We start from the raw sequence: 21,210 nt of genomic DNA, 5'->3' as shown, positions 1-21,210 counted from the left end.
TAAATCACCAAAATCGTGACCAAACATTTTTTTTTTTTTTAAAGCTACATCTGAAACTGTTTATTCTTAAGAACTTCTGTTTCCAATAGATAAAAAATGTTGAATTGGTTAAACTACAAAAGATTTGTTACAGAATAGTTGCATCTCTCCAGAAAACAAATAATGTCAAGTTGACTCAACTAAACGTTTTGTGTGTGTGTGTGTGTGTGTGTGTGTGTGTGTCTCAGACAACTATTTTCAGTTCATATAACTGTTATTTACAAAAGTTGAATCAATAAGAAAAAGCTAGTGGAAATTAGTACCAAGGTTTTTTTTTTTGTACAAGATTTTAACAGTGTGGATTTTTGCTGAACCAACACAACAAAATCAGTCATTTCAACTTTTTTCAAGTTGTGTTTTTACAGTGTACGTTGTAGGCTGTGTGTATAGCACGCGTACCCTTCGGCGTATCCTGAAGTGCACCTCTCCAAAAATGTAACAATGGGTCAATTCTACTCGAACTGCAAGGCTGATTTATACTTCTGCGTCGAACCCTCTACGCTGTAGGCTACACGTTGGTTTTCATTTATACTTCTGCATCGTTGTCTCAGTTGATGTGCAATTACACATGCAGAGGGAGAATGTGTAACCCGAGGGAGGGGTTCTAGCAGACCAATCACAGCGCTTGCGGTCCGCGTAGAATTGACACGTTGTTAAATTTTTGGAGAAGTGCACGTCAGGGTACGCGTGCTACACAGCCTACGACGTAGCTACGGCGTGAGTTCAACGCAGAAGTATAAATGGGCTAATCAGAGCCGGACAGTAACGGAGTACATTTACTTGAGTACAGTACTTAAGTACAATTTTGAGGGATCTGTACTTTACTCGAGTATCATTTTTGGGGAGTACTCATGACTTTACTCAAGTACATTTGAGAGGCAAATATTGTACTCTTTACTCCAATACATTTCTATCCATAACCGTGAGTACACGAGTAAAAAAAAAAAATCTCGGAAACCCTCAATTTGTTGTTTCCCTCTCAAATGTGATTGGATTGTGCAGCCGCCACTGATTGGGACAGCCTATCAGCAATCACTTTCAGCTTTCCGCCAAAGTCAACTCCATGGTCAGATTTTATATTACACATTAATGTAAGCCAAACATTTGGTTTGATGTTCTTGAGTATGTGGTGCGTTTAACACAGTCAGGTTCAAATGTGGCAGTGGCGTAGCCACGAGGGATTTCTGATTTCTTAAAAAAAAAACTTAAAACTTATAAGGCAAAATATATTTTTACTGATTATGTGAATTACACTGCGCAAACCAAAGTAGGCTACTACCCAGCGAATGAAGAAGGGTTGGCGCTCAGTCTCCAGAGTACATAAAATATTCATTTTGTTTTATTTTATTTTTCCGGTTTGCATTTATGAGGAAAAAACAATGTTATGGACGTGTTCTCCGTTACGGACGTGAGCGCTCTGAAAGCGGCATAAAAAATGCTTTAAAACTTTCACAGAGACCTCAAACAGAAAACACAAAACCTTTCTTTAACCTGAATTTCGTTTTGCATTAATTGTATCTTAATTTTAATCAATGTTTCATCAACCAATTGCATGGGTTTAATAAATAAGAAGTAAATAGCAGACGATAGATAAGAAACGGAGGCGCCGGCCTGTGAACTGGATCTCGTCTCATAAATGAACCGAAACTGAGTGTATAAGGTAGCCTACTTGCCTCTCACAGACATGTCTACTTTTAAACAGAAAAAATCAAAACGAAAGAAAACCGACTACAGACTGTTCTCTGCTTATGTAATCCGTATGAAATGTGCATTTCTCTCTGGCGCGTTCACTACTGAAGATCGCGAGTCAGCATCGTCAACTTCATCTAGCCGACACTGACAAAGAAAACACTTGTTTATTAACAAGTGTTTATTAATAAACAATTAAAATATCTCCTTGCTATATTTTACATATTCATAATCATTCCTTTTGCCGGTTCTTTGTGGCAGCTTTTAGGTGCTTTATTGGCAGCGCCACCCTTACATGTGGTGTGTGTGTGTGTGTGTGTGTGTGTTGTCCCGGCATTTAAAGATGGGACCCCCCAAAAATGTAATTAAATTAAATAAAGCAACATGGTAAAAAGATGAAAATGACTTGATTTTACTTTCAATTCCTTTTACATTCTCCAAGGTATTAACATTAACATTTTTCATAACTCCATGTAGGACGTTTCTGTGCATAAATGTAAGCACTGAGGCAGTAGATTAGTAATGCAATATTTAGAAAATCTACTCTTGTACTCTTGATACTCAAGTACTTTTAAAAACAAGTACTTTAGTACTTTTACTTAAGTAGACATCTGAATGTAGTACTTTTACTTGTACTTGAGTAAAATTTAGCAAGGGGTATCTGTACTTTTACTCAAGTAACAAAGCTCTGTACTCTGTCCGCCTCTGGGGCTAATACAATGGCTGCCTCGTACGCGTGACCTTTAAGACCATGAGACCGCAGGGTGTCTCATTAGTCATTTTAGGTTTCAGAAGGCCAAGGGTGCTCGCGAGTTAACATGTAACATCTAACTTTGTGGTTAACATGTAACATCTAACTGATGCGAGCTCCGCAGCAGACTTGTTCCTGACAGTCAAAGCAATGTTACGTCAGGAAAGTGCAGAATATAAAAGAATAAAAAAGACAAAACCACGTTTTGAAAGAGATATTAATGATGTATTGACTCGTTATTTAAATTTGGTCAATTTTGAACAACAAAAAAGCTACCTACATAGTGTGCCTTAAAATATTACGGATTTACAGTAATAATCCAGTGCATCCTCATTGCTTTTATAAAACAGTTGCTAACTTGCTACACAATGAATACCGGTAATAATAAAGTAATCAAGTGGTATTTGGTTAGGCTATAGAAGAAATAGACCCTGACATGTAAAGTAAGATTGATTTATTTATGAGAAATTTCATATTTCTTAATGGGATTGTAGACATCCTGAAATATAGTTAGGCACTTCAAGTTGATTAAACTCTGTAACAAGTAATAACTGGCCCATTCTTTGAGTAACTTCAATACTTTCTTCACTAGATGGCGCTGTGGTGTCAAAACTATCAATTCAAGGTCTCTTTATTATGCAACAGTAATGTAAAACTTTAGGGTGCACATTTTATAAAACTAAATGAAACTTGTTAAAACATTTATCACATGTCTTGGATTAAAGATCTAAGTATGACCTTGATGTGTATGTGCTCTCTAATAATATTTTCTGTGTTTAAAAAAAAAAAAAACTATAACTATGAAAATAAAATAAATATTATTTTTTTACACCTGAAAAAAAAAATACTCGGATAAATCAAAATTTATCACGGTTTTTATCAATGTTGCCCTGGCAGAGTATTATTTTGTTGCCCTGGCAGAGATATGGCCCCTTCTCATTATAGCAAAATATAACGTTCTTCAGAACTCAATTGTATTGTTACATTTTCAGTATGATGGTGATCAGTATTAGCCTCGTGAGACCATCCTGATCTCGCGAGCTTTCAAGGTTTCACTCGTAGATCAGTCTGGATACTTTCCGTTAAAGAAAATTTGGGAGCAGTTCACCAAACGAACGTCCAATCAGCGTTGGCTTTGAGGCGGGTTGAGGTGTGACGCAACGAGAAGCGCGTCAGTTCAGTCTAAAGAACATGTCGGCTTCAGCGGATGAAACTAGCATCAGCGTGGCTATCGAGCGAGTTTTATCGGAATTACAGAGTATTTCTTCACTGAAAGAAGAGCAAAACACTGCTCTGGAGGCTTTTCTCAAAGGAAAAGATACGCTCTGTTAGTACGTCATATGCTTCGTTGATCTGATTGGTTGATTTGGCCCGTCTATCACCAACATAGGCCAATCAGCTAACCAGTATTTTCGCCCCTTACCAAAACTACTTCAACGGAAGGTTTCCAGATGGATATGCGGAGCAAATCCATCTGGCGGAGTCAGGTTAGATCAGTATTGGGGACGACGGAAATTAATGGGGAGTTTTTTCCTTAAGAAAAGTGCAACAGAATTTCCCTGACACCTTTAATTTATTTTTTATTTACTTAGAAAGTTAAAAATATGTTTCAACATTTAAACAATCCTACAAATATGAGGGAAAAGCAATAAAATGTGCACAATAGAGGTCAAAGCTAACAATTCACCTTAAACAAATCATTGTGTTTATTTATTTTCCTTTTATATCCTATTCTAGAGGGGCAGAAAAGTTTCCTAATAGACAAAGCTCGTATAACGCCAGTATTGAGAGGACCTGTTAACACAACATATGAGCACAAATAAGTTCAGCTCCTGTCTAGGTCACAGCAAAATCCTGATTTGAAACGGGTGGCATCACTCTGCCACTCAGTACAATGTCTTCTCTGTGTTCGGTCCCTGTGTGGAGTGTATGGAGTTTAAGAACATTGCTTCCTTCATCTGGCTCACAGACAAATTTAGCTACATCTGTCCTGCAACAGAGATTTGATTCTTCCTCCTTTATTTTTGGCATTTTATAAGTCCTTATAGTGCACTTGGGGCTCCGAGGGTCTCTCTTAGCGTCTTAGGTTTCAGCAGCTGTGGACTGCCTCTTTTCTCTTTTGTATGAAGTCTGGTCTATCCTGCCGCATTTGGAGTTCACAAGAATTCTTTAAAACTCATGTGTCTTAAAGTACTGGAAGTATTTAGATTTTCCCGCATTTAACCATACATAACAGTGTCATCATTGCTGAGACGGAGAGTGTAATGATGAAAGGATTGTTGTAATGGTACACTGTAAAAAAAAAAGTAAGCTAGTAAACCAAAAAAAAATCGTAGTACTAATTTCCACTAGCTTTTTCTTGTTGACTCAACTTTTGTAAATAACAGTTATATAAACTGAAAATAAGTTGTCTGTGACACAAAAAAACAAACGTTTAGTTGAGTCAACTTGACACTATTTGTTTTCTGGAGTGGTGCAACTATTCTGTAGCAAATCTTTTGTAGTTGAGCCAATTCAAAAAAAAAATGTCTATTGGGATTTTTTGTATTGAAAATCATTTGGTCATCACCATTTTGGTGATGAGCGTTTCCTTTGGTTGGTCAGTTTGGCTTTGTGTGTGAGTTTGTGGTCTTTGTAACATTGTTTAAAAAAACAATAATGTGTTGCTATAAGAAAGAAACCAATATGATCAAGTTTTCAGCCTCATAAACTAGAATAAATCCCTAATCTTATTTCTGACCACAAGTGTTTTTTTTATTTATTATTATTAAAATTTTACCAGCAAAACTTTCTTGCAGCAGATCAGACATTCTGGTTTCTGATTTTAAAATACGTTATGGGGAAAAAAGTCTTTGGACACACACACAGACATCAAGAATCAGCATATGAATCTCAACAATGGTGACATGCTTTATTTTGATGTCTGTGTGTGTCTCTAAAAGACAAATTCCCACAATATATTTAAAAATCTAAATTTAGAATGTCTAATCTGTTGCATAAAAGTTTTGTTGGTTAACCTAATATATTATTCACAAACAACATATTTTGATCAGGAATAAGAGTAGTGACCTATTCCCTTTTTGATGCTGTTATCTAGATCACCTGATCATTTTGTATTGCTTTCTTTGCAACAAACTATATGTTTTGCTAAACACTGTTACAACGACCACAAAATCACATAAATGTCAAGAGTCAAACTGACCAACTCAAGGAAACGCTCATCACCAAAATGGTGACCAAACATTAAAAAAGGGCTACATCTGAACCTGTTTATTCTTAATAAGAACTTCTGTTTCCAATAGACAAAAAATGTTGAATTGGTTCAACTACAAAAGATTTGTTACAGAATAGTTGCATCTCTCCAGAAAACAAATAATGTCAAGTTGACTCAGCTAAACGTTTTTTTTTTTTTGTGTATGTCTATTTTCAGTTCATATAACTGTTATTTACAAAAGTTGAGTCAACAAGAAAAAGCTTGTGGAAATTAGTACCAAGTACTTTTTTGTTGTACGCGATTTTAACAGTGTGGATTTTTGCTGAACCAACACAACAAAATCAGTTAATTTCAACTTTTTTCAAGTTGTGTTTTTTACAGTGTAGCTGGCAAATGGTGTAGCCATCTATGAGTAGGCCTACTTTTCACTATTATCAGATGAATTCATAAATGTACAGGTTTCCTCTTCTGGGAGACTGATCAACATCCCTGTATTTAGCGTTACAAAATAAAGAAGCAACTGTGAGATACAGCCTAGAGACATAACTATGAAAAAAAGCCACAATTGCCTTATTTTATTTTATTTTGTTTTATTATTTATTATTAATTAATTAATTTGTTTATGTTACAGTATAAAAATACCTGACACAGATAAATAATAAAATAAATTAAATTAAATTAAAAATTAAATAAAAAAAGCTGTGTGAGTTTTAATTATTTATGTTTGTTTTGTGCAGTTTTAATTCCCACCTGAGAAAGTATTTTTCTTAGCTATTTTGTTGGCTATTCTGTAACCTAATTTATTAATAACTAAGTTATTGTTCGCCGAAAAAAAAACGTAAAGTGAGCAAAAAGAAGTCAATATTGTTATTGAATTGTATTAATCTTATTTGTGTATGTTTTAAAAAGAAAATAAATGATTAATTCAAAGGATTGTTGAGAAGGACTATAACTTTTTTTGGGACTTTTCTCAGTCAAGCAGCCACGCCTCCCAATCGAGCTCATGTTTTATGCATGAGCACAGCCTTCACTGTAATAGGATTGGTAAATCCGCTTGCGGGGCGGAGTTGAAGCGACAGCGCCTGTAGTTGTCCGCTGAAGTGCGTTTCAGAGACTGAATCATGAAGAACAGAAAAGCTCACTGGGAGTGGTGCGGACATTGTGCAATATGCGAATAGGACACGTTATGTGCGCTCTTGTTGCCTCTGTGGAGTTATAATGCAGCTGCTCACAGACCCTGCTGCTGACCTCCATGAAGTGTTCAAGCTCAGATAAAGTCGGACAGACACTGTAAACGGATACTGGGAACACGTACAGGACAAACCCGCAGAATAAGAGTGTGATTGTAATACTGGAGGAGAGATGGGGAACGCTGGGAGTATGAACCAACACACGGACCCCCGAGGACACCACATGCCCCTCAAACTGCCCATGCCCGAGCCGGCGGAGCTGGAGGAGAGATTTGCGCTCGTTCTGGTCTGTAATAATGATCTTAAAGATTATCTGACAAACAACCAGAAAGAAATATGCACTTTCAGATTTCACTTTCCTTGTTCTATTCTATTCTATTCTATTCTATTCTATTCTATTAACATAGTTGTTATTTTATTTATCTACAATCAAAAGTATATAGATCCGTCTTCTAGACATAGAGAAGTTTACGTTTCCATTGTATTTTTTTTGGTTCTATTTTATTCTATTCTATTCTAAACTTGGTAGTAGTTATTTTATTTATTTACTTTCAAAAGTATATGTATCCATTTTGTAGATATAAGATGATTACTTTGCTGTTTTACTTTTGCTGCGATTCTATTCTATACTCTTTTCTAAATTTGTAGTTATTGTATTTATTTGCAATCAAAAGTACATGGGTCCGTTTTGTAGACATATAGAGATGTTTACTTTGCTATTGTAGTTTGCTGCTATTCTGTTCTATTCTATTAGTCATATAACTGGCCTTGGACGATTCCATGGTAGAGTGATGGTATCAGATGGTAATACAACAGTAGGCTACTTGAATTTAATTATCATACTCATATACCACAGTATTATTTACTGGCACTTCAAAGACTACCATGGTTGATACAATTTCAAAAAAGCTGTGGTACTTTTTGTTAACTTTTTTGTTTGTGTGGTAATGTTTGATATTCAGGTGTGTCTGTCTGGGTTACTGTAACCTATTATAAATAACTTAGTCTTGGATGATAGAGCAAAAGCAGAATACTTGTGTTTATTATTATTTCAATTTAATGTCATTTTATTCATGAATGTGTTAATAATGGCCCTGTCTTTGGGTCTGAAAGTGCTGCTGAGGGTAAAATCTTTTTTTTTTTAAAGATATTTTGTCCTGGGAGGTCTAGATTGGTTGTCTTTCTTCTGTCTTGGGAAAGTTTGCTTATCACACACTTCCACCAATGCGTTCCAGAGAATAAAATAGCCATATGTCTTTAATATTTAATATTAATTATTAAATGGCCATTGTCAAGACAGATTACACCTTCATGTCATAATTTGCCTCTGTCTAGAACAGCAGTTTCCACACATTCCCTACTCACCCAGTTCTTTTAGCATAATGCTGACTGGAATATGGCACAGGAAATGGTGTCATGAAGTTGGAATCTACAATCCTTTGACTGAAGAATGCAAGGAATGTATTCGATTAGTATGCAGCTACCTGAAGTGTGCTGTGTGTTGAGTTCTGGCCGTCTGCTAGGCCTGGTTTTATGGGGACATATAAATGTAGGTCAGACCTAATGCTTCACTAAACACTAGACAAACCCTTTCAATTAACGCACACTCTCACACTCACTATTCAGAGAGCTGGAGGTTTCTTCAAGGAAAGCAGTTAGTTCAGTCAGTCCCTAAGAACTAAGAAAAGGGAGTTGTTCGGTCTCTTTCTTTTACAGACCCTCAGGCTGTGGCTATTTTACCAATTGAGGAGGCCAAACGATTAGTTTCCATTCAATATCCTCAAGGAGAAAACTCTCTTAGTCTCTACTCGTTTGGCCACCTCCTTCTCTCTCTGAGTCTGTAACTGTCTTTATTTGTGGTGGTTTAATAGTAGTCACAGTGTTCTTGTCATGGTAATTGCTCCGAGTCACGGGCAGATGAATCCTGGTCTGTCATGGCTGACGTCACAGTCTGCTTAGAGCCGATTGGAAGCTCTTATTCCTAATCTTTGGGTTTTAGATCACCTGCCTCTCATGGTCTTGATACATATCACACAGAGCGAATGCCATTGTTTTGACTAGCTATCATGATCTGTTCCTTATGAATAATAACCTTTTTTTTGTGTGTGTGGAACTATTGGTAACAGTATAATACAAAGTTATAGTACTATGTCCATCATTCACTCAAAAAATAAATAATAATAATTAAACTAAAAATGTTAATGCTAAAGTTAAATATATTACATTTAGAGAAAATGTAGAGCCAGATGGTAATTATTGCAAAATAAACCCTTACACTATAGTAACTATGATATTTTCGTATCGGTCACATCGGTATCGGCCGATATATGATCATTTTTAATGTTATCGCTATCGGCCCGATAAGAAAATGTGGCTGATATATTATAACCGATAAATAATGTATTATTTACGGAAGCGTATTGCATTCACTTGAGATAGTGAGTAAAGATAATTTTTCATGGAAAAAAAGTTTTTGCTCTGTTTTTCTGAATTAACGAGTTAATTATCTCAGAATTACAAGATAATTTTTCATGGAAAAAAAGTTTTTGCTCTGTTTTTCTGAATTAACGAGTTAATAATCTCAGAATTACAAGATAAGTTTTTATAGAGATTTTTTTTGCTCCGTTTTTCTGAATTAACGAGTTAATTATCTCAGAATTCCGAGATAATTTTTCATAGAAAAAAAGTTTTTGCTCTGTTTTTCTGAATTTCTGAGTTTTTGAGATAATCAAGTCATTAATTCAGAAAAACAGAGCAAAAAAAAATGTCCATGAAAAATGATCTTGTAATTCTGAGATAATTAATTATAATGAGAACATCATTCTAATTGTGTGCTTTGGAACACTTTTGTTTTTGTAATCAGGCTATCAAAAATTATATAAAATTTTTAATTTAGATTTACCGGCCAATATTTCGGTTATCGGCTTTCAAATATTTTAGCGCTTTTAACAATATAGATTGTTTCAAAGCAGCTTTACAGTGATAATAGGAAAATAAAGTAACACAGATTGTTTTGGCTTTACAGCAGCTCTAGAATAAAGTTATTGTCCAGCTAAAGTTAGTTTTGATTGATTGATTCACTTCCATTGCAAAGATCATCAGTTATTAACTTAGGGGCCGCTAACACAACACCGTTTTTACTGAAAACAAAGTACAGTATATCCAACATAGCACATACATACAGTACACACTCATATAAAGTGATATGGCAAATCTCAACTTGATTGTTTATATTGTTGCATATTTGAAACCTCATGATTGTCCAGCGATTTATTTAAAGTTGGATATATCTAACTTTTCCTGCATATAGTGCACTCACATAAAGGAACATATAGCAAATATTGGCTCTGTGATTGTTTATAAAATGTGAACTATTTAGGCCTAACTGCAGAGCGATATGCAAATTTGGATATAAGTATATCTTATTCCACATTATTAGTATATATTTTTCCACATACATCATACTCACGCAAGGTTTTAACTGATAGAAGTTCCTAGAAGTTCATTTCTTTCTCCAAGATAGCTGTTTACTCCGAGATCTTTTTGTCAATAAAAAGTGGAAAATACAGAGTATTTTTGTGAGTTAATGGTTTATGGGCTCTTTTTATACGAATGTAGGTAACATTTCAAACCTGTACATTTTCTAGTTGCCACTTTAAATCAGTACATGAATTTATGAAAGATTTAAAAAGGCCATTTCATGTTTTTATGCTTATCTGATTATAAAACACCATTTTGAAAAGCCCTCATGCACAGTCAAAGTATCAGCAACATAGAGCGCACGTCTCCCTGGGAAAAGTGTCCTGTCAGAGACTGGCGGGCGCACATAGGGATGATGCGTTTTTTTCTTTGGCTGAGGCATTAGGAACACTTTAGCACTGTAATCACAGCTTTGAGTGGTATTTATTGCTATTAAAGCCCTGGCTCATGCCAATCCACGGCCTCTTCCAGTACTTGCCTTACTGAGTGAGAAAGATCATTTTAACGACCGACTTCTGCTTGAGTGCTGCTTTCATCCACAGGTCATTCTGAGAGGAAAATATGATGATTAGATAGAAGAAGACGGTCTGATCTTTAAATTCTGGGGGCCACAAGCCAGGTATTGCAATTTCCACTGGGTTCAAGTTGATCAATAACAACAAATACAACTCTCAATTATAACTATTTGTGCAGTTGCATGTTATATAGATAGAGTACAACTTAGTGCACACAGACTAACACGGTCATTTCTAAACTGTAATTTCTGTGGTGACCAAATGTAACAGTTACATAAAGTTCAAGTAAGTGCATGCTAGTTTGGGCAGCACAGGTGATATTTGTTAAACTGCTTTTATGATGCTTCTTACAAGCTCTCAGACTTCATAAGTAGCTGTTTGCTGTGTTCTTAGCTTGCTTTATGATGGAAAGATGTTTTGGGTCCAACTGGGTCAGAACGATTTTCAGCTCGTAATGTTTTGTGGTGTTGGCACTTTTTTTTATTCCAATAGTTAGTTCCTGACATTAGTCAGAGATTCTGTGTACGTTTAAGGTTCTTTTAGGTCAAACTTTGATCTTGGCTAAAAGTTTGTTGAAAATGTTAATTGTCCACCCCAGGAGGTCAAAAAAAAAAAAAAAAAATTATGCTTGCAAGTTTTACAACTTGTCTAATTCTGTCTAAAATGCAGATTTCAACAAAAAATTTTGTGCTAGAAATAAACATTAAATAAACACCAGAATTAAATATACAAAATGTTCAAATTAAAAATTAGTCAATAAAAAAAAAAACATCAGAATGATTGTGGTCAAAGTGGTCATTCAGACCTTGATTTGCTGATCAGGTGTGTTTGAGCTAAACTTTGCAGGACCGTGGGGCTGCGTTAGAAAACTTAAAAATGCTGCCTTTGAAAGATGCATTACAAGGTCGGAAGGCATCAAGGCCCGTCCGAAAACCGAATCCAATGGTAGCTTAACTTCCTCTCTTCTGAGATTCCTTCATCTGATCGATTTTTGAAGGCAGCATAGATGTATCCTTCGCTGCCTTTGAAATCCCACAATCCTGTGCTTTCCATTCTGCGACAGTTGGGCTAAAAAATAAAGATGGCATCTGAAAGTTGCGGTTGGTGGTCAGTTTGTGGGTAAATGTATGTTTTTGACCAAAGTTTTCCACTTCTGATGTCATTTCGAGTGAGAAATTACTATTGTAGAAATTAAATATTTGCCTAGTTATTGCCAAAGCTCTCTATTTTTCTGTAGATCATTAAACCGTTACGCTGCCTCGGAAGTCTGTCCGAAATCAGTTTCCTGAGGTACCTTCATGCTCAAATGCTGCCTACAAAGTAATTGCCTGATAAGTCAACGAGGCAACAAGTCAGCTGCCTAAGTTTCCAGTTTTTCCAGTTCAGAAAATCTCCTTATTCTTGTTGCATGGATCATGCTGCAATACTGTTCTGGAATCAGATGTCACAAGAACACACTGGCCCTGTCCCAAATGGCACTCTAAACACTCGCGGTGAGTCCGCACTTTCGGGGCGCTCGCGAGCACCCTTCTGAAACCTAAAATGACAAATGGGACACCCTTCTTAACACACCCATGGACTTAACGGACACACGGACGCGGCAGCCATTTTAAGTCCACAAGACCGAAAGTGCATATGAAGTGTGCCATTTGGGACAGGGCCAATATGTGACCTTGGCCATGAAAATGAGGCTGTTTGCCTTTGGTTTTGTTCTGAAAGTTGTGTCTTTTATATGTGTGTTGTTTTTGATGTCAAAATATTTTCTCTTATCCCAGTTTATCATGTCCAGAGACAACTATAAGTAAGTCATTCACAGGTCTGGTGGAACAAATGGGCATGGTGTTATTAATTAACAGGTATAGTCCCTCACTTAACTCACTCATTAGTCAAGTTTGCTGCGTTGGGCTGGTTTGGATGTTTTGATAGTGCCACAGTGTTCACACTTTTCAGAGGGAATAAACCTATGACTTAATTATACAGTAGTTGCTCATTACACTGGAATAGGAGAAAATATTTAAACATTGTAATTAAAACAAAACACTTCACTTTTTATCCATTTCCAGTCACAGTGTTTTATTAACAGAAATTCAATAACTAAATTCAAATACTGAGTTTAGTTGGTACTGTATATTGCTGCTTGTTGAATCCTTGGTATCAGTTTCAAACTTTATCCAAAAGTCTTTTTTCTTTGAGAATAGTTTGGCAATAAGTAATCTTGCTTCTGGATGGGATAGATTCAGATAGATGGTGTATGTCTCTATTTAAATGTAAAACCTAGTCGCAGCCATGTTTGCGATTGAGTAACAGCTCGCGGACTCGAATGCGCTGCCGGGCATTGGTGTGGTTTCCATAGCAGTCACACGCGGCTGTTCACCATTTCTGCACGGTAAAGAACGATGATGGGTTTCACTATGGCTTTAAAGAGGAATGTGTCTCACAATGCAAGTTTATTGCTTGTAAAAAAAGACTGCCAGGTTTGCAGTGAGTAATTAATCTGAGAAACAACAGGATAACCCTTGTTTCAAAACACTAGACTTAATCTTCTAAAATTCAATATTAAAAAGAGAAGATAAAAAATAATATGACAATCGCTTTCACCCTTTAAAAAATGACCTCATGAGCTTTACTAAACCCATGCACAGATGGCTCTGTTTATAAGTGAATCGTGGTGTTCGTCTTACACACACTCTATGCAATGTGTCTCTACTGTAAATATACCATTGTAAAGTCAGACATTAGATTTCCCATCAGCTGGAAAAATCTAGACCACCAAGCCCCCTAATATGAGTCACGTGCTGGCTTGCCGTCTAACGTTTCTCATTGGGCTGAAAGAAATGACTTAAATCTGTAAAAATGCAGTAGTTTTTCCATGAATCCCTCAATGGAAATGCTGCGGTAACAACATCTCTGCAGTACTGCCTCTTAAAGGATTCTGGTAGAGCAAATTGGATTTTGTGACTGATTTTCACAGATCAAGAGGCCTTGTTTTAATCAGTGGGTTAATATAGTTGTTCTTCTTTATCATGCCTTGAATGTTATTTGAGCATGGTTTTTGTGTTGTGAATGAATATTACAGAGTTAAATATTCAAATCAATCGATTGCTTAACAATACTATTAGCCAGACCAGGGTTCGCAAACCCCAGGGGGTTTGTGAGTTAATGAAATAAAATGAATGTAACATTAAAGTAAATAAATTGGGCTGCACAAATAATCCGACTAAAGTGTGATTAAATCCAACACCCCCCCCCCACAAATGACTTCTCAGTTATAATTTATTCGAGTATTATTTTTGTTATTAAGCGCACTTTGTCTCAGATGTTGCTACTAAGGACAAATAAAAATAGACACAATTGAGACACTTGTTGTTGACTTGTTGTTGACATAGTAAGGCTATTTTTTACACATGGTTCAATTGCATATATTATACTTTTAGGTCAGAACTATGGTATGTTTGCATCATCAACATAAGTACCACTGTGAGCACTAGTGGGATCATTACATGCACATAATAACACATGTATTTGGCTGGATGCTTTGCAACAAAGAATGCTTTCCTGAAGGTTGCATTGTTGTTAAAGCTGTGGTGTGTGACTCTGCTACTCTCGTAGAATTAGAATGGGTTATTGAATTATTAATTTTTATTCAAAATAGATTAGTGTTATTCGGGTTATAGATTAGTTAAATGTATCATCCTTGGTGTGAACGTGCCTGTACTATTTAGGATCGATCACATGAGCCGTACCTCAAACCAAGTGGACACCAGAGTTCAGAAAATGAATTTTACATGAAGAAGAAAAAAAAGATTTACACAATAAGAAATGGACTGTGTTCTACACCAGATACTTCCTAAAAGGTTAGAGCTTCAGAATACATGCAGACAGCACAGTTTACATAATTCGCTCTTGAAAGTTTTTGATGAGAAATGTGTGTGCTCATATAGTTTGCTCTTGACTATAGAGTCTACAGAAGATCTGAGCACAGTTTTGAGAGCTCTTGAGAAACTCATGTGAGATAACTCAGCTCTTTTTCTTAATTTGCTCTCAAATTAATCTTATTACTTTCTAGGCGAAACAATTGAGGTATTAAAAGAGATCTATTTTGTGACTGTGTTCTTTTCCAGAGTACATGTTGTACTGATTTTCACACAGTTGCCTCCTTCAACTGTGATTGGTGCAAAAAGGATCCTTGATCTCGGATTGTCTTGATGTTTAATCATCTGAAGAGAAGGGAAGGCCATGCTTTCGAGCGGTGTGCGGGCCACACAGAGTGAGCCGAGTCTTGAGCCCGGTGTTAAAGGATCAGTCAGCGTGCTTTTGTTAGCCAGATGCTGTGAATTAAACACTGAGGCTGTTTTTTCCTGTAAAGAGGGGGCGATTTCCCCCCTATACAGGCTTTAAGAATCCCCTCCGAGAATTTAGCTCCGGTTAAAAATAGAGAGAATGATCCTAATGAACAAAGAATCTTCACAGTTTTAGTTGAGTTATAAAGAAAGTAAGAAGATTTTCAAACAATATTACTATGTTTGCTTGAGTAACAAATAAGGATGTAGAAGCACATAGCTTAAAGTCTTGACATTAGAAAAAGCTTTAACATTTCCACCTTTCCCGTTTTCTGCAACATATCAGTGCATTAATGCAATACATCATATTTAGTAGTTTTTCAACTTGTAAACAGTAATTAAGGTAACATACAAAAGATAAACCATTTTTTTAACCAACAACATTTTTTGTTAATCAGTTATATCATATAAAACACACTGATCTGACCATAGTCTAACCTTGTCCCGAGAACACAGTTCAACCTTTGTTGAAATCTACCTTCAGTACTGTACATTGCTGACTCTTGGCTGAATGTGGGTCATTGTAATTTTATTATGCTCACTTGCTATCCAACAGCTTTCTAAAAGTCTTATCTTCCTATTATATTAGTTTGGAGGACAGAATTCATAAACATTATATTGGACATTTGACCTTTAGTCATATAGTTTCTGTGACAACTAACATTCTCAATTGTGTCTACTAATTGTTCATTGGAAGAGTAAGGCCATTATTTGTCAAACATGCTGGTAAGCAACAATGGAGACGTGGAACTTATGTACGTGGAACGTCAAGAGTGAGCGCTGGTGCCAGACAATATGTTGAAAACAGTAGATGTAATCAGCTACATCATAGTGAGCTCATAACTATGTCAAACTAGTGTAATGTCTTTTAACAGGGCCTGTTGTCCTTTAGACAACAACATTTACAGTGTTTGCAAAACAGAACTGTATTGATATTCTGGTTAGAGATGCTTTAAGTCCAATTTAACTCCAATTAATTCAGTGGAAAGATCCCATTTAAAGTGTTTTGGAGGATTATTTCAGTCTTAGTTGGAAGTTGGAAAATCTTCCACTTACTGAACAGACAGATAGTGATGACGTTATTGTAGTACAGAGTTGTGATTGGTCTTACATCTAGTATGAATTGCATTTGATCTTTTCTTCTTTGTGTGTATGTATACAGGCAACAGGAGACAAGAGACATACATCAAAACATGATGCAGCATTTCATTTAAACAGCACAAAGCAAAACTGTGCAATTCTAAGCAGCTTAATTAACAATCTACCTCATCTGATTCTTAGAAAAACGTAATATAGTAGATTCAGTCATTAATATTTTGACTTAGTACCAGTTAATTTAGATGCTTAAACATGAAGCTCATTTTAGGATACTTAATAAAATACAAGTTTGTTCAAAAGCTTGTGGGGAGTTTTTTTTTTTTTTTTTTAAGAAATTATATCAATTTAAACATTTAATTATATTTAATTATAAATATTTTCACATTAAATGGCAAATCAATTTTATTTTCACAAAAAAAAATATTAAGTAGCAGTTTTTTTTACATCGGTAATAATAAGAAGAATACATGTATCTTGAGCAGCAAATCATCATATTAGAATGATTTCTGGAGGATCATGTGACACTGAAGACTGGGTAATGATGCTAAAAATTCAGCTTTGCCATCACATGAATAAATTACATTTTAATTTTTTTTTTAAATAGAACAAATTTTTTTTAATAATTTTACATTGTAATAATATTGTTCACTGTATGATATAAATGCAGTCTTGGTGACCATAAAAGACTTCATTCAAAAACATTAAAAAACCTTACTGACCCTCACTTTCTGAAGAGTAGTGTATTTTTAGTATAAACTAACACTTTCATAAAAAATAAATATTTTTACTCTCTCTGCAGGTCAGTAAGATATATAAATCCATCACTCAATATGTTTTTAGTGTTTTCTGCTGTATAAGCAAAGTCATGTTTGACTGCGTTGAGCGTGTGATCAGTATTGTGGTCACAGACCTGTTCTCCGTCTGACTCTTAATGAATCTAAATGAACAATAGCTGCTCACCCTTCAGCAGACGCTTGAAAACAGCTGTGGGTTCTGTGCACACAAGCACACACACACACACTCTCTCTGTCTTTATTCACTCTCAGAGTAGAGCCTGGCACAAGCTTACAGTACCTTCCACTCCTCTTTTCTGTGTGCCCGTCCATCTATCCATCCATCCATCCATGGTCCCACAGGGTCGTTTAGGGTCTTTAAGGTCTCTGTGGCAGGCTGTTGTCTGAGCTAATTAGCCGTAGCGGGGGAGAATATAAACTCTAGCTGGAGGGGAGAGAGGAAGATACTAGTGCTATACGATCAGTTAAAGCTAGCATGGCTGTTTTGGGGCTGCTGATTTTGCACACTGGAAAAATGTGCCTGTGGCAAAATGATATTAAAGGGTTAGTTCACCAAAAAAAATTATTCTCTCATTAATTACTCACCCTCATCTCGCTCCAAACCCGTAAGACCTTTGTTTATCTCCGGAACACAAATGAAGATATTTTTGATGAAATCCGAAATCTGAACCAGCCATAGGCAGCAACGTCATTGCAACTTTCAAGGCCCAGAAAGGTAAGAAAAGACATTGTTAAAATATTACATGTGACTACAGTGGTTAAACCTTAATGTTATGAAGCGACGAGAATACTTTTTGTGCGCAAAAACAAGACAAAAATAATGGCTTTATTTAAAAATATCTTCTCTTATCGTCACTTCATAAGATTAAGTTTGAACCATTGTAGTCACAGAGACTATTTTAAACGATGTCTTTACTACCTTTCGGGGCCTTTCTCGGATTTCACCAAAAATATCTTAATTTGTGTTCCGAAGATGAACGAAAGTCTTACGGGTTTGGAACGACATGAGGTTGAGTAATTACTGACAAAAATTTTATTTTTTGGGGTGATCCCTTTAAGTTGGTTCGTGCATGTTTCATGACACTTTCAAAGTGAAATGTACAGTAAGAGACATTAAAAGAGCATCCTGTTTCATTCAAAACAGATGAACATGAATCGGGCAACGTTTTATTAAGTTGGTTGTTGTACGTATCACAGCAGTTCAGAAAATGAAATGTTTGGTGAGATGTGCTATAGGGTTCGCCTAACCCTAACCCTATAGTGTTTGAAAATAACATACAACCTAAACCTAACCGATAGTGTTTTATATGAGCAAATGTGAGATAAAAACTAATTTTCTGAAGAAAACATTCCATTTCTAGCTTGCTTCTACAAGTCTTTGAGCTCTTTTGTTGTGAGCCATATACATATACATACTCGTATTAAAACTATTAACTATTTTCAAATATGTTGTTGTCATTAACTAAAACTATTAAAAACTGTTAATGTAAATTAATATGAAAGACCTTTGAAAACAAATATTAGAAATGTTTCCTTAGCAAATAATAGAAATAAAGTTAGTTGCTAAGTTGAGGTTGAGATACTAAAATTACTAAAACTAAAAAAATGTAAAACTAAAGTTAAAAAGTTTAAAACTGAAATAAAAATCAATTAAAGCTACATATATATATATATATATATATATAAACTTGGGCTGAGATTCAATGGCAACTAACCAAAATGAGATCTGAGTTCAGTGTCCAATGTAAATGAAAGTGAAACTTTTTTGTAGACTTTTTTGAAGTATTTCAGTTTGTTTGTTTTAAAGAGAACTCAAGTGTGAACTTATGATTTCGTTGCCGCTTTGATCAAACTGACAAGACTTTTGCCCTAAATGTAGACAATAGACATCAACATTTATCTCTTGTCCATTGAGTTCCATTAAGTGTACTATTACGGCCCTGACACGGCATATGCCTGAGGAAAACAAAACAAAACAAACAATTGTTCACCTGCCACACTGAAAAAATCGTAACCTGCAAATCAGGTCAAAAAGATTTAACATCACAGAATCATACAGAGCCATTCTGTAGACAGTTTCTTTATTTGGTGGATCAATTAATGTGTAGATTTCTAATAGTAATAATAGTAGTTCTGCTTCAGCAGCATTACATAGTGTTGATTCTGATAAAAACACACTCTCTGAAAGCCCCTCATAAAAGCTAAGGGTCCAATTCACCTCGTTTTATAGCCGTTTTATAATCTTGAAAGACATGCGCGATCAGTAGACGTGCCGAGTGTCTGTGTACTGATTAACTCAGAGTGATTAGCTCTTTTGTCTCATGCGTCGTGTCACACACTCCGCAGCATCAGTGTGTGCGGCTGTAATGAGCGCGGAGAGATGATGTCACAGGCCGGTCTGGCGTCTTCATCAGCCAACAGTGACTGCTCAGACTGGATGCTGGGCTCTCTGCCCTCATCATTGTCCTGCGATGCATTATAGGAGCTCTCACTCAGGATCACGGCGGCGGCCAAGGGGACAGCTGCGAGAAACTCCAGCGTGGCCTGAGCTCCCTGCACAGATGGTGTGGAAGTGTGTGTGGGTGTTTTCTTTGGCCAAGCCGTGTGTTTGTGAATCCAGATGTTATTCTGACTGTACAAAAGCATCAGAGCACTTAATTACTCAAAGAAAGAGAGAGAATACTAGGAGTGGGGAAAAAATTGATACAGCATATCACAATATTTTGCGTGGGGATATTGTATCGATACGTGGATGGCAAGTATTGATCTTTTCAGGGTGCGAATTTTGGTTTGGGATTGTGAGTATTGTTCATTATTCTTCAGGAAATTATAATAATAATTCAAAATCTTAATTTCATAATCAGTACTACTACATCTCTCTCCTGGATGTGCACAGTGAACTTCAATACTCAGCGCATCGCAATAATATGGTATCCTGGCTTAGGTGATAATATTGTATCATGGGGCCACTGTTTGCCATCCCCAGAGAATATGATTGTTGAATAACTGGATTGTATAGTCACAGCTTGACAAATGCAAGTTCCTGTCATTTGATCTTAGGGAGGGTTTTGCTTTGTGCTGTTTCAGTATCCAGATATTTGGTGTCCTTGTGCTTACAAGTCACGATTCAACAGAAAGAAACTAGGTTTATTTAAGTTCAAGTCTCAGTTTCTTATTTCTATCTGCGTATAGCCAGCATTGCAGGTAATTCTGGTCAAGAACCTCCCAGGAAAGAGTCTGACCGACATGTAACCCAGTTTGCTTTAGCCTACATGAGATTTAGGTAATACAGTTACATTTAGGTTTATAATTCAGGTTTATTGGAAAATTGGCAGACTTTCAGCTGTTTGCAATGAACAAATCAAACAAAAGTAATTGAAATAGCTCAACACAACAAATGTTTCAAGTGGTTTTCCCAAATTCAACTGAAAACCTGCTTGCCATGAAGGGGTTGAATAATTTTGAGACTGCAGAAGTCATTAAAAGTTGCATTTTCAGTTGAATTTGGGGAATCAACTTGAAACATTTGTTGTGTTAAGCAATTTCAATTGCTTTTGTTTGACTGGTTCATTGCAAACAGCTAAAAAGTCTGTAAATTTTGCCAATAAACCTGATCTGCAATGCGGGTTGAATAATTTTGATTACAAATGTAAGTTTTGACGAATTGGTGGCTATTTTGTACAATCTCATTTGTATGTTTTCGTAAGATCTGCTTATGCCTCAGTGATGGGTTAGGGGTGGACCTTCATGTTTAATTTTTTCTAATCGTCCTACAATTTGTATGATTGACATAATACAAATTCATACAATACTATACATAATATAGTTACGTTTCCCCATGAGATCAGGTTGAGATTTCTGACTTTAAAACCAGCTCACTTTGAAACACTCAGCACATTTATGTATTTAATAGTACTGTTGAATAGATTGATCGCATCTAACATAAGTTTTTTGTTTATAGATATTATGTGGGTATATATATATATTATTATATATGCATGTGTGTGTATATATATATATATATTTGTGTGTGTGTATGTACACACACACATATACTGTATATCTACATATAAACAAAAACTTTTATGTAAGATAATCAC

The 21,210-nt window shown here is 35.8% G+C and overlaps 1 protein-coding gene across 4 annotated transcripts in view; it reads left to right on the top strand.

Moving 5' to 3' along the window:
* Positions 1-6,787: 6,787 nt before the first annotated feature.
* The window catches only part of fmnl2a (formin-like 2a), a 156,269-nt gene continuing 141,846 nt past the window's right edge, over positions 6,788-21,210 (top strand). For all 4 annotated transcript variants that reach the window (XM_056252243.1, XM_056252244.1, XM_056252245.1 and 1 more), the window contains exon 1: positions 6,788-7,169. In XM_056252243.1, coding sequence (XP_056108218.1) covers positions 7,056-7,169 — 114 coding nt within the window. In that variant the 5' untranslated portion in view covers positions 6,788-7,055. The remainder of the gene's footprint in view (positions 7,170-21,210) is intronic.

This window comes from Rhinichthys klamathensis, unplaced genomic scaffold, assembly GCF_029890125.1.
Source record: "Rhinichthys klamathensis goyatoka isolate OS25496 unplaced genomic scaffold, OSU_Roscu_1.1 h1tg000093l_1, whole genome shotgun sequence".
In the NCBI taxonomy this organism is placed as follows: domain Eukaryota; kingdom Metazoa; phylum Chordata; class Actinopteri; order Cypriniformes; family Leuciscidae; genus Rhinichthys; species Rhinichthys klamathensis.
This window is presented reverse-complemented; position numbering and strand designations above follow the sequence as displayed.